The 13,237-nt window shown below is 31.9% G+C and overlaps 1 protein-coding gene across 2 annotated transcripts in view; it reads left to right on the top strand.

Moving 5' to 3' along the window:
* The window catches only part of LOC139501771 (death-associated protein kinase 1-like), a 203,931-nt gene extending 193,838 nt beyond the window's left edge, over positions 1–10,093 (top strand). For both annotated transcript variants that reach the window (XM_071290914.1, XM_071290915.1), the window contains 4 exons: positions 3,030–4,211; positions 6,776–6,803; positions 8,782–9,054; positions 9,553–10,093. In XM_071290914.1, the coding sequence (XP_071147015.1) occupies positions 3,030–4,211; positions 6,776–6,803; positions 8,782–9,054; positions 9,553–9,647 (1,578 nt within the window). In that variant the 3' untranslated portion in view covers positions 9,648–10,093. The remainder of the gene's footprint in view (positions 1–3,029; positions 4,212–6,775; positions 6,804–8,781; positions 9,055–9,552) is intronic.
* The last annotated feature ends 3,144 nt before the right edge of the window (positions 10,094–13,237 follow it).

Below are 13,237 nucleotides of genomic sequence, written 5' to 3'. Positions count from 1 at the left end.
TCTCTATGTTTTTAATATATACCAGCTGTGTTTAGTGTTTGGTATGACTATACATTTTCATTTCTGTTTTCGTACTATAAACAACAAAATTAATTATTTTGTAAAAGATATTCCCGTCCTACATTACTTTATACCTTACAATGTTTCATTTACTTGTGTACATTATTCAATGTGGTGGCATTTTGTTCAAGATTATAGTTGTCTTTCTGAAATTGTTTAATATCTCGATCACCCCTTTTTTCATTATTTTTGTATTTACATTATGTTATACATCAAAATAATTCTTTCAGTGTATGTTTAAGTACATTGTATGATAATATGTCTTTTGATTAAGCTAAGCCATTTCAATTGATATTTCATAGTGTGTCTTTCTATGTTGTGATGTTACATAATTGTTTTAGGTAAGGGTGAATGTTGGTACATAATAAAACGTTTAAACCCGCTACATTTGTTTGCACATTACCTAAGTCAGTAACCTGAAGTTCAGTGGTTGTTGTTTGTTGATGTGGTTCATACGTGTTTCTTGATTATCGTTTACATCAGACCATTGTTTTCCCCGTATGAATGAATTTGAACTTGTCTTGTTTGGGGCCTTTGGTAGTATGCTGTTCGGTGTAAGCCAATGCTCCGTGGTGAAGGCAGTTATTTGGCCTATAATGGTTCACTTTTACAAATTGTGACTTCGATGGAGAGTTATCTTATTTGCACTCATACTACATCTTCTTACATGTATATCTATACAAAAAATCTTCCAAGGACGTCAACAAAAATTTCTAATAGAAAGTAAACTTGACAAAGACGCAAAAAATATATGTATGACTCTGAATCGCAATGACCACGCTTCATTTTGTTAACACGCTGAAGTGTCTTTAAAGTGATCCTTACTTGTTGATAGCTATACTATAGTGCGATGGTCTTACTATTATGCTGACGTTGAGTGTAGCTATGAAATGAAGGGTGTATACAAGCTTAAATACGATGATCTAAAGTAAGAACCACATTCAATATGGTGGTGTAGTGGTTTGTTAGTTGGCGAAATTGGAAAATATGCGTATAGTTTATTCTGACATAACATGTGGTAACCACATTTAAATGAAGCTAGAGTGTCGATTTTCTTGCAAAACGGTAAACCATTGAACTTAAGCATGCATGCTTACTAAACTAACTTAAAGTTTTGTATGCACGTGTCTTTATATTTATCATACATTCATAATGCAGAACGTATTATCAATACATATTATTTCATTCAGTGGTTGATAATCGCAAGCTAACTTTCGAGATTGTTGCACTACCCACCAATCAAAAGTAAAGTTAATAACATGCTTTTCGAATTTAAAAACAGAATTGAAAAATTCAGAAAACAGGCCCAAAATTATAATTTATCACATTAGTGTTAGCCTGAAAAGATCGAAGAAGACTCCCAATACTTTCAATCAAAATCGCAACAGTGCTGTAGATCCAAAGAAATTGTTGCGACATTGTAAACAATCTGATGTAGTGCATATCAGACGTCATTGTAAATTGCCATGTGTACGAATATTTGACACAAAGTTTACAGAAATTACTATACATCAAAAGTATCTCACGGTACATGTAATTGGAAAATTAAAAAAGTTTCACGTGCTGCCTGGAATGATGTTCGGCAGTATGTTCGATAATCCTCCGATTTCAGGAAAAAATCTTGATGTATAGGTGGTAGCCTTCAGCTAAAGAATAACGCTGATTGCCTAATTTCACTTTTGTTTTCTCGTTTCACACCTCCGACAATATTATTTTTCTATAAACTATCAGCTATACATAAATGCATTACAATTCACGTTACACTAGTTGATACGATATGAGAAGGTCACATATAAGATAATTAACTTGGGCAGATATTTACCAAACTAACCACTTGTTCATACTACTAAAGAAAGTCTCATTTGCCAAACAAACTTGAAATTTTCTTTAGTTTAGTTTTTGTTTAGTTTAAACATATTTATTTATAGTTGATTGGGAAACAAGTTTTGCAACTTATATTAATCCCTTTCCACTTTGCGGGTGCGAGTGCTGCTTTGTAGCGGTATTAGCCTACTCTTTTTCGAAATCTACAAGGGTGTCTTTGACGTGCAAGAGATATAGTTCTCTCTTAACACGGGTCAGCCAGTTATCGTCCCCTTCCGACGCACTATCATCGTTTTCTTAAAATACTAACCTCCGCAATCGTCCGCGCAGAAAGGAATTTATTCAATGGGTTTAAATCTATCTAATTTAAATATAAAATACTATCAGGTTTAAATAGGACTAAAAGAAACTTAATTATTGCTATCAGCAACAGCGCATTAAGCCATATCCACGCGCTAGAGCATAGACCAATAAGAAAAGTTTAGCCGAAAATATAAAAATAAAACCTATCGTACCAGTCTTGTCTAACAATTTCAGTTTCAGTTGCATGTCAAACAAGGAGAGAAATGAAATAATCCATTTGTTTCTTAATTTTTTCTGGACTCAATTTTTTCTGAACAATAAAAACAGAGCACGTGGAAAGCGTGACAGATAAGTTATCATAAGTGAGTTCAAAGAGACATGATATTTGTTTCTATATTTTCCATGCGTTCCCCTTTTTTAATTGAATTTTTCAAGAACAGTTGTTATATGATATGTAGTACTGTATTTAAACTTGTTCTTCAAGATTCTTTAATTTCTATTTACCATTAAGAGCACATGTGTTTACATTCATTCATCACAGGTTTTCCCTCGCACTTGCGCTTTGCGGTTGCCAACGTTAAAAACAAACTCGTACTGAAGGTCACTGTGTACCGGCGAATTAGTGTCTGGGAGGTCAATAATTCAATATCGGAACATATGACTTTTTTTTTATTCATATAATACCTTGCAATATAAGTTCAATATTAATGTAGGCACCATGCATTACTTTTTAATTTAAACGTATTTTATTTGCATAGTCACACATTAGATGACATAACTTAGATGCTCACACAATATTATCATCTTGACTTGTATTTATAAATTGTTTGTCCATTTATTAGGGAGATTACAAAAAGACACTGGTTGAACAAATAAAACACAAGCTCGGAAATTCGGCAGTTAGACAACATTTACGAGATTGTCGTTATATTTCAAATGTAAAAGACGACGATGTTGTATTTGAAGACATTCGACAGAAAATATATGAAATAGGAAAGAGCAGGACATGTTTTGGAAAACTACTTCCAGTTAGATTTATTCAGCTGGAAAAACATATTGAAGAACAATTGCAAGCAGGAACGCAATTCTTATCTCTTTGTGATATACAAGCCATCGCAAAACAAATCGGAGCAATCACAGACAGTGCTGAATTAGACGTATTTCTTCGATATCACCATGATTTTGGAAATCTGATATATTACAAAGATATACCTGAGTATATCATTCTAAATCCTCAATGGTTGGTTAATGTTTTTCGATCATTAGTGACAGCAAAAACATTTCGAGATAATCTGATAGGGCACAAAGACTGGGATAGGTATGAGGATAAGGGCGAACTAACTCAAAATCTGTTGAACTGTTTATTTGAAAATCTGGAGGATTTTAGTAAATGTAAGGAACATATTTTGAAAATTATGGAAAGGTTCGACATAATCGTTCGTCCAAGAACCATTATTGACGGCAAAGAGTTGGTTGAATCTCTTTATTATGTACCTTGCATGATAAAAACGATTGCACCAAAAGAACTCCAAGAGCAATTAAAAACACCGCTACATAAATCTTACTGTTTATGTTTAAAATTCAATTTTCTACCACCTGTATTAATCAATCATTTGATAATATCTTGTATAAAGAAGTATCCTACATCGAAATGCCTACAGCAGGATAAAAATAGTAGATTAGCCTTATTTAGACACGCTGGTTTATTTGACATTTACAGTTGTGAAAAATTATTTGTAGCAGCATTTCAAAATTTCATTCAATTTCAAATCTGGATATATTCTGAATGTAGGAATTCTTACAAAGATATCAGAAACTTCGTTCTTACTGAAATCGACAAAATTAGACATGAGACTTGTCGATCGATTCGTATAGACTATGAAGTAAAAATGAAATGCGAAAGCACAAGTTATGACTGCTTCGATGGAATGATAGAACCCCTTGACAATGGCAAAACATATTTTTGTGAAGAACACAACATAACCCATGAGTATATAGATGACTGGTTCAGTGAACAAGAAACGGTAAGAAAATAGAATTTTTTTTAAATAACCTGTTAAGATTTAGTATGAATCCGGACAATAATCTTTGGACTTTAGACCTCATGTTAGTAATTCTTTAGAATGCGATTGCAATCAACAAATGTTTGGGTTAAAAACCAGTGTGGTCTTTGTACATTGAAGAATGCACTTCTGCATGTATGTCCGAACAGCTTTTGGGAATTCATATAAAGTGTAAATTCTGATGTATCTTGTTCTTATTTTACCAGTTTTCTGCCTCAACTATATGAATCAATTGAATAAAGTTCGTCTTCCATTTGGTTGTCTGTGCATTTCTATATTTCATGTCTAGCAACTCTCTTATTTAATCATGTTTTGTCATGTTTTAATGTTGACGATTTAATTTCAAAGGAAATTGTAACAATTATACCTGATTTGTTATTGCTGAATGTAATCGCAGTAAAAAAACATATGCTCAAGATATTAAAATCAATATTTTGGTTGATTTTTTAGTTTGGGTACAATAATCATGCTCGCTGATTTTATAACCACAAGGCCAAAGCTACAAAATGTTGTTACCATTGGTACCTCCGTTAGATAGATTGATTGTTGGTTGCTCAAGATTAGAAGTTAAATCCATCATATAGTAACTTCTGACTATTTCTTCCTATTTTGGTTTTGTTTTCTCGAAAACTCTAACTAATAGGTTGAAACGTTGTGTTATACGGTCTCTTGTGGAATGTTGTCTCATTGACTATCATATCACATCTTGTTATCTTCATATATGCTCTGCAAAAACAATCACCTGATTACAAATAAAGGATAAAGGATAAATACCCTAAAACTCAGATGAAAAGTAATGAACTCATGAATAAAGTTTACACTTGGGTAGAGGGTAATCTCATTGGCACTCATACTACATATTTTTTATCTAAATACTTAAGAAACTACGAATATGTACAATGTATATATGTAGCCTCTTTTGGAGGATCTTGTTCTATAATCTCAAATTTAATTCCAATTATGCAACCTTATTTAAAGACGATTTCATTTATGTAACATGTCTTATTCAATGCGATGATAGATGAATGAATTGATAAGTGATTGTTTTCTTTATATTTTAAATGTCTTAGCAAGCAAGATTGTTTTATTTTTTATCAAAGTGGTCTACGTTTTTCAACATATAACATCATTTTACTCTGATTGAAAAACTTTCACTGAGGCTTCACTAACTCATTTCGAACCAATATGTGACCTCTAAATTTTTTTCTGCTATCGGTGGACTTTCTGAATGAGAACACGTTTATTGTTTTGTAATACGTAGCATAGAGCATTCCCAAATGAGTTGTATCGCCTCATAAGGATATCAACATTGTTTTTGTGGGTTCTCTTGTAGTAAATAGATTCTTATCACGTGTTGAGAGCCAATAAACAATACGTCATACAGTTTTTTTCACCTATTTCATTCAATTTTCGTGCAAATTTGACATAATTTTTGTTTTCTTAAAAGAAAAAATAGACATAAGTGAACAAAAGCAATTTCATTCACTATATCTATAATTATTACAAACTTACGTATGTACGAAAATCTATAATGATTTTATCGTCCACCAGAGAACAGATCAGTGACATGACCATCTGTTATCATAATTTATCACCATCACCGTTAAGGTCACCGGTTACAACATTGAGAAACAAATATATTGTATACACCAGTCTATAATGCTTCAATAAACAAACCTCCTACGACTAGTACTATTTAAGAGGTAACTATTGCTTTCTCAGCTCCAACAGCATTAATTGTTTTCGCGTGTATTATCATAGCATCAATTGTAAAAATTAGTGACGTTATCCAATTAATATGAACGTGATTTCAGGTATCAAAATGCTATCAATGATAGGGCGTATGGATTGAACACTTTAAATTATAGACTACTCTAGTCTATATCTTAAAGTTTAGGACAAATGCGCACGTTTATTTAATGAAAGTGTTGATAATCTTACATTAACAATGTTTACAAACATTTGCCTCTTTTTACATAGCACATTCCCTTAAAACAATAGGTTGTTTTGTTTATTTGCGATAGCTGGTAAAACACAATATTAATTAGATTTAATAATGACTGGTTTATCGGTTTTGTAACACGAATTAGGTCAACGTCCCTGAGTTTGATGTGTAAAGAATATATTACTATCAAACACTTGGAAAATATTGGAAACCACTATAAACCATATTAAAACGTTTAAAGTTTTTGAAGGTTAAAATTGAGAATGGAAATGGGGAATGTGCCAAAGAGACAACAACCCGACCATAGAAAAAAAAACAGCAGAAGGTCACCAACAGGTCTTCAATGTAGCGAGAAATTCCCGCACCCGGAGGCGTCCTTCAACTGGCCCCTAAACAAATATATACTAGTTCAGTGATAATGAACGCCATACTAATTTCCAAATTGTACACAAGAAACTAAAATTAAAATAATACAAGACTAACAAAGGCCAGAGGCTCCTGACTTGGGACAGTCGCAAAAATGCGGCGGGGTTAAACATGTTACATATTTTAACAGTTCATCAATTTTGTTTTGTTGTAGACTGCCACGTCAAAGAAAGCTGAATCTGGTGAGATTTTTTGTTTAAGTAGATCTTTAATATATTCAGAATTCTCAAATTAAAGGTATTCTGGGGGTAATCAAGTTTTATTCACTGCTTAGGCTTTTAAACTTTTGAATATTCTCTTGATAAAGATAAAATTGTGAAGATATCTTAATGAATAGCACCTGTTTTGAGTTCTTCACACACTTTCTTTAACTGCAGCATGATGGGTTATAATCTGTGAGATTTCGGTTTTCACAGGGTTTATTCTTATTTTTTCCACATATTTTAGGGCTTCAACTTTTTTTGGATTTCGTGGAAAACTGACAAAACTTTGTCGTTGAGAAGTAGAAATAAACAATTCAAGGATGTATGCAAAAAGATAGTTGGCTACAAAATATCTTTTGCAATTTTACGTGAATGATTCTTTTTGGGTAAGACGTCGGCCATCTATTTTTTTTCAAATGGCAATGTGTGGTCAAATACGTGTACTTACTTTTTTGAAATTCAATTTGACATATTTGAACAATTTTGCAATTTCAGAGGTAAAATAATGCCTCTAATCATACATCCTCCTTCTTCGGTCATTTTGCGGTTATAACTTATTTCAATAAATCGACTAAATTTTTATTAGAAAAATTTTAATTGCATTTTTTATTTCAATCGTTTATCCAAACATTTACATAATATTTAACGTTTAAATAAATCTTTTTATCCAATCGGTATCAAATTTTGATATATTTGTCCATTACATCTTTCTTATAATTGTGATAAATTAGTTGCAATGTCCGTTACAGTTGGTAAAACTAAAAATAATATGGAAATGGGAAGTGTGTCAAAGAGACAACAATCCGACAAAACAGCAGAACAACTATATTTCGCAATGATTTCGGCAAAAGTTTTATCCAGATGAGTATTTCTATCATATGCACCAAACAACATGTACAATGTTATGATTATGTTCCGGACCATATGAGTATCTGGACCATACGCGGATGGTCATGACCATATGTGTATACTTATATGGTCCGATCGTACGTATGGTCGGACTATATGAGTGTATACTCGTATGGTTATGAAAGGGCCGGACCATATGAATATTTTGACCATATAGGTATATTTATTTTTAAATATGCATTACAAACGTTTCAATAATACAATATACTTTATCTTAAAAAAAACAATGATGGTTACATGACAATGTATTAATTTAAAGGCTAAATTATATGTTAAAATTAAAATATTGTTGCCAAAGTTAATTGTCATCGCTTATAATATTCTTGCATGTAGGCTTATGGTGACATTTACTTCTACTCGGTAACATAACTTTTTTTGCATTTGCACGTCATGGTTGTGCACGATCCTTTTCAGTTACACCTTTTGTTTGCAAGTGAAAAGAAAGCCTTCTTTGCAGCGGCGTGTAGTGATGGCGAGGTTTTGGGTTATTCCGATGTGTCTACGGTGTTAATTAAGCTCTAGATTTCAAATATCGTAATATGACTACAGTACACCATATTCACAAAACAACTTAAATAAAACATGTTCCTTGACTTTTTGTGTAACAGTTTATTTAGAAATTTTTGGAAGTTATCTTTTCAAGTCGACATATTGCTATTCACTTGTAATAACAAATCGGTAATGAACATCGGTATGAAATGTGTTTATTATAGTTTTGACTAGGTAATAAAATCAACTATGTGAAACTTCTTATTTTTATTTAGTTAATCTCTTTATTATAATAGGATAACAAGACCTATATGATAGAGTTTTTCTAAGGAACGGTCATAGCATATGAAGAGTTTAGAAGTATTCAAAGTAAACTGTAACTGAGTGTTAATCACCACGACCAGACGCGAACGGTCGGACCATACGCGTATGGTCGGACCATATGAGTATATACCCATATGGTCATGACTATACGCGTATGGTCCAAATATTCATATGGTCCGGAACAAGATAACAAAATGTATGAATAGAAGTTGAAGAAATGTTTTATTTCGTACAGACAAAGATGGAAACAACATAGTTGATAGTGATATTTTAGATTATATGATGACACGTTTGGTGATATTAGTTGATGACAGAAAACGCATTGAACAACATACCACACAAGAACAACAGTACAAAGAATTACTTAATATAGCACTCGAAAGGAGAGATCCAACCATGGTAGTGCATGCATTAACAGAAGGTGGATACGAACGTCTAGCAAACAAATTGAATGATGATTTGAAAAATGAAAGCTCAAAATTTAGTACAGGAGACTCCCAAAATGCAGGTAATATCTATAGAATGTATATGAGTGCATTTTATTTCTTAATGAAAATGGAAATGGAAATAAATCAACTTTACATGTAACTTTTAAGTAATGTATTTTCCGCAAACATTTATTTGTATGCATTACAAAAAATCCAGTACCTAATAAACTAACGAACTAACTAGCATTTAGAACACATAATTTAACAGTTTCATGAATCTTAGTGCATCAGATTGTGTCAGTCCTCTTCTCATCAAGATATCCACCATTATTTTACTTATCTTTTTTTTTTTGGTCTGTTAATGACGATTCTTGTTAATATCTTTTGCTTTTTGCTTTTTAGTTTGAAAACGGTTATCGAAATGTTAATATATTTAGGGTATTCAATCAATGTTATTTGATACTTATTTGTGGATTTGCAAAAATGGTAAGAAAAAGAGAGTATATATTTAAAGGTAAACTTTTTTGCAGGGATATCAAAGTGGTCTTATCCATGTCATGCATTATATATATTTGCAGGATTTGCAGATGTTCCAGATTATAAGATTCGTTTACAAAAGAATTATTTGAAAATAATCAACACAATTAATTATAATGACGAGGAGAACATCTGATAAGAGAAAACAGTCAGAGGAAATATAATGTGAAAAAAGGGACAGTTATACTGAATTTCACAAAAATTCTACAAAAGGACATATGTAGGCAAAACAGGTCAAAGAGAAATAAAGACATATCAGACAAAGATATATCAAATTTTTAGTTATGTGACGAGTAGAAAAGTAATATCAATGTAAATATTTGTTGACGCGCAGGTGCATAAGAAATTACTAATATAATATTCTCCTGTTTTATCACAAGTAACGGATAATCATTATGTACAGAAATGTATTCAATTGTGGATCCTTATCTATCAACAAGAATGTTGTTGATATGTTAACATATATACAAAAGAGATTATAAAAGCTTTATTTGTTTGAAGATTTATGAATTCTTTGAAATGTATAAAACCTCTAAATGATGGTTATTAAAAACGAAATATAAAGAAGTGTCTCATTTAAAACCACAGTTGTTTATTACTTATAGTAGATTTTTATTTATAAATACAAAAATGAAGATATGATATGATTGCCAATGGAATAACTCTCCATAAGATACAAAATGACACATACATTAGGAACTATAGGTAACCGAACGACTTAGTCCGCTATAAAAGGCCCATAAATGACTAAAACTAACGGTCTAATGTATGTAAAAAATAATGAACGAAAAACAAATATATAATAAAGCAACAATCGACAACAACTGATTTACAAGCACCTGACTTGGAATAACCACTTACATAATGTGGCGGGATTTAACTTGAAGGCGCAAAACCTTTCCTAACCTGAAACAGTGATGTAACAGTAAATCTTAGGACAAACTATTAAAATCGGTTGAAAAAGTCTTGACTCATCAGATGGATATCAAACATCTCACAGGAACACATAGTGCGCACGGGTACTTGTTCATCCCAACAACAAAAGACACGAATAAGTATGCATTTGTATATTACGATAATTTTTAGTTCTATTTTAATTAATGGATAACAAAATCAATATTTATACCAATTAAACCAATTCAACAATATTCAAAGAATCTAATTACAGTATTCAATTGATACCCTTTTAGAAAAAGTTTATTTAAAGGATCGATAAGTTTACCTGGATCATTTCCAAATTTCCGGGCTCAGAAAACAACATAGATTTAAAGTAATATGTGATAACGACATCACTGACTTAGAAATTATTCCTCTTGTCCACACAAATTAAAAACATTTGCTATCAAAATTAGCTATAATTCTATGCGTATAAAAATAAAAGTAAAATCATAAAAATACTGAACTCAGAGGAAAATCCAATCGGAAAATCTCATGGCAAAATCAAATGACAAAACACATCAAAAACAAATGGACAAGAACTCTCATATTCCTGACTTTGTACAGGCTTTTTTAAATACAGAAAATGGTGGATTGAACCTGGTTTTATAGCACTAAACCTCTCACTTGTACGACAGTCGATTCAAAATTAATAATAATGATAATGATGCGTGAACAAAAACAAACAGACACAATAGGTAAAAATGTCACAAACAAAATGAAAAGTCTTAATTCGGTAGGTCACATTCATGAAAAGGGAACAGAATTGTAGTTACGTCATAAGGAACATATCCAATATCATCTTTATAACAGATATTCCGTAACGGTCTGACAACTCGTGATGGCGTCCGTAAAATTAATGAAGCGATGATTTCAGATTCCCAACGCTTCACTATTGGAAAGCTGAAATCATCCCTTTTGTCGCAAAATTTTGTTTTCAACCGACTCTCATAGTCAATTTTTAGATATAAATCCTAATCAAGTGGCAAAATTGAGAGCTCAAACACATCAAACGAAGAGATAACAACTGTTATATTCCTGACTTGATACAGGCATTTTCAAATTTAAAAATGGTGGATTAAACCTGCTTTTATAGCGCTAAACATCTCACTTTGAAGACAGTCTCATCAAATTCCGTTATATTAACAATGATGCTTGAACCAAACAGACATAATGATAAAATAGTCAAAATATGGGTACAGCAGTTCTCATCGTGTAACAATTTAAAAAGGAACGGCACCAGTAAAATGCTGTTCAATACATCGATTGAGAGAAAACAACTAGGGGTTACAAACAAAAACTAAGGAAAACACATCAAATATAGGAGGAAAACAATGGAGCAACAGAAACAATTAACTTCAATAACTAGAGGCTCTCAATAGCCTGTGTCGCTCACCTTGGTCTATGTTTATATTAAACAATGGACACAGATAAATATTAGACAATGGACACAGATAAATTCATGAGAAAATTGTGTTTTGTTGATCATGATGTGTTTGTAGATCTTTCTTTACTAGACATTCTTCTTGCTACAATTATCTCTATCTATAATGAACTTGGCCCAGTAATTACAGTGGAAAATATTTCCTAAAAAATTTATAAAAAATTACCAAAATTTATGAAAATTGTTAAAAAATGACTATAAAGGGCAATAAGTCCTTAAGGGAAAAACTGACAATTTTGGTCATGTTGACTTATTGTAGATCTTACTTTGCTGAACATTATTGCTGTTTACAGTTTATCTCTATCTATTATAATATTCAAGATAATAACCAAAACCTGCAAAATTTCCTTAAAATTACTAATTCTGGGGCAGCAACCCAACAACAGGTTGTCTGTCTTGTCTACAAATTTCAGGGCAGATAGATCTTGACCTAATAGATTATTTTATCCCATGTCAGATTTGCTCTAAATGCTTTGGTTTTAGAGTTATAAGCCAAACTCTACATCTTACCCCTATGTTCTATTTTTAGCCATAGCGGCCATCTTGGTTGATTGGCCGGATCACGCCACACATTATAAAAACTAGATACCCAAATGATGATTATGGCCAAGTTTGGTTAAATTTGGCCCAGTAGTTTCAGAGGAGAAGATTTTTTAAAAGAATACTATAATTTTAGAAAATGGTTAAAAATTTAATATAAAGGGCAATAACTCCTTAATGGGTTAACTGACAATTTTGGTCATTTGACTTATTTGTAGATCTTATTTTGCTGAACATTATTGCTGTTTACAGTTTATCTCTATCTATAATAATATTCAAGATAATAAGCAAAAACTGCAAAATTTACTTAAAATTACTAATTCAGGGGCAGCAACCCAACAACGGGTTGTCCGATTTGTCTGAAAATTTCAGGGCAGATAGATCTTGACGTAATATATTATTTTACTCCAGTCAGATTTGTTCTAAATAAATAAAGTAATATTAAATAAGTAACATGTAAACCGCAGAATAACGACTATCTTACGAAATTTAGTCCTGGTATCTATGATGAGTTTATTTCCATTAACGACGGCACAAGACTCTACAAACAGTGACATATTTTTGTGAAGTATATATTACAGACTCGAAAATGCGATTGGGGACGGAAAATGTGATCATGTCACGCTAAATTGCGATGGCCTACGCTACAAGCCATCTATAATATTATTCAAGATAATAACCAAAAACAGCAAAATTTCCTTAATATTACCAATTCAGGGGCAGCAACCCAACAACAGTTGTTCGATTCATCTGATATTTTCAGAACAGATAGATCTTGACCTGATAAACAGTTTAATTCCATGTCA

This window comes from Mytilus edulis, chromosome 13 (assembly GCF_963676685.1).
Source record: "Mytilus edulis chromosome 13, xbMytEdul2.2, whole genome shotgun sequence".
NCBI classification, from domain to species: Eukaryota; Metazoa; Mollusca; class Bivalvia; order Mytilida; family Mytilidae; genus Mytilus; species Mytilus edulis.
Note: the sequence above shows the minus strand (reverse complement) of the source record. Positions and strands in the feature narration are given on the sequence as shown.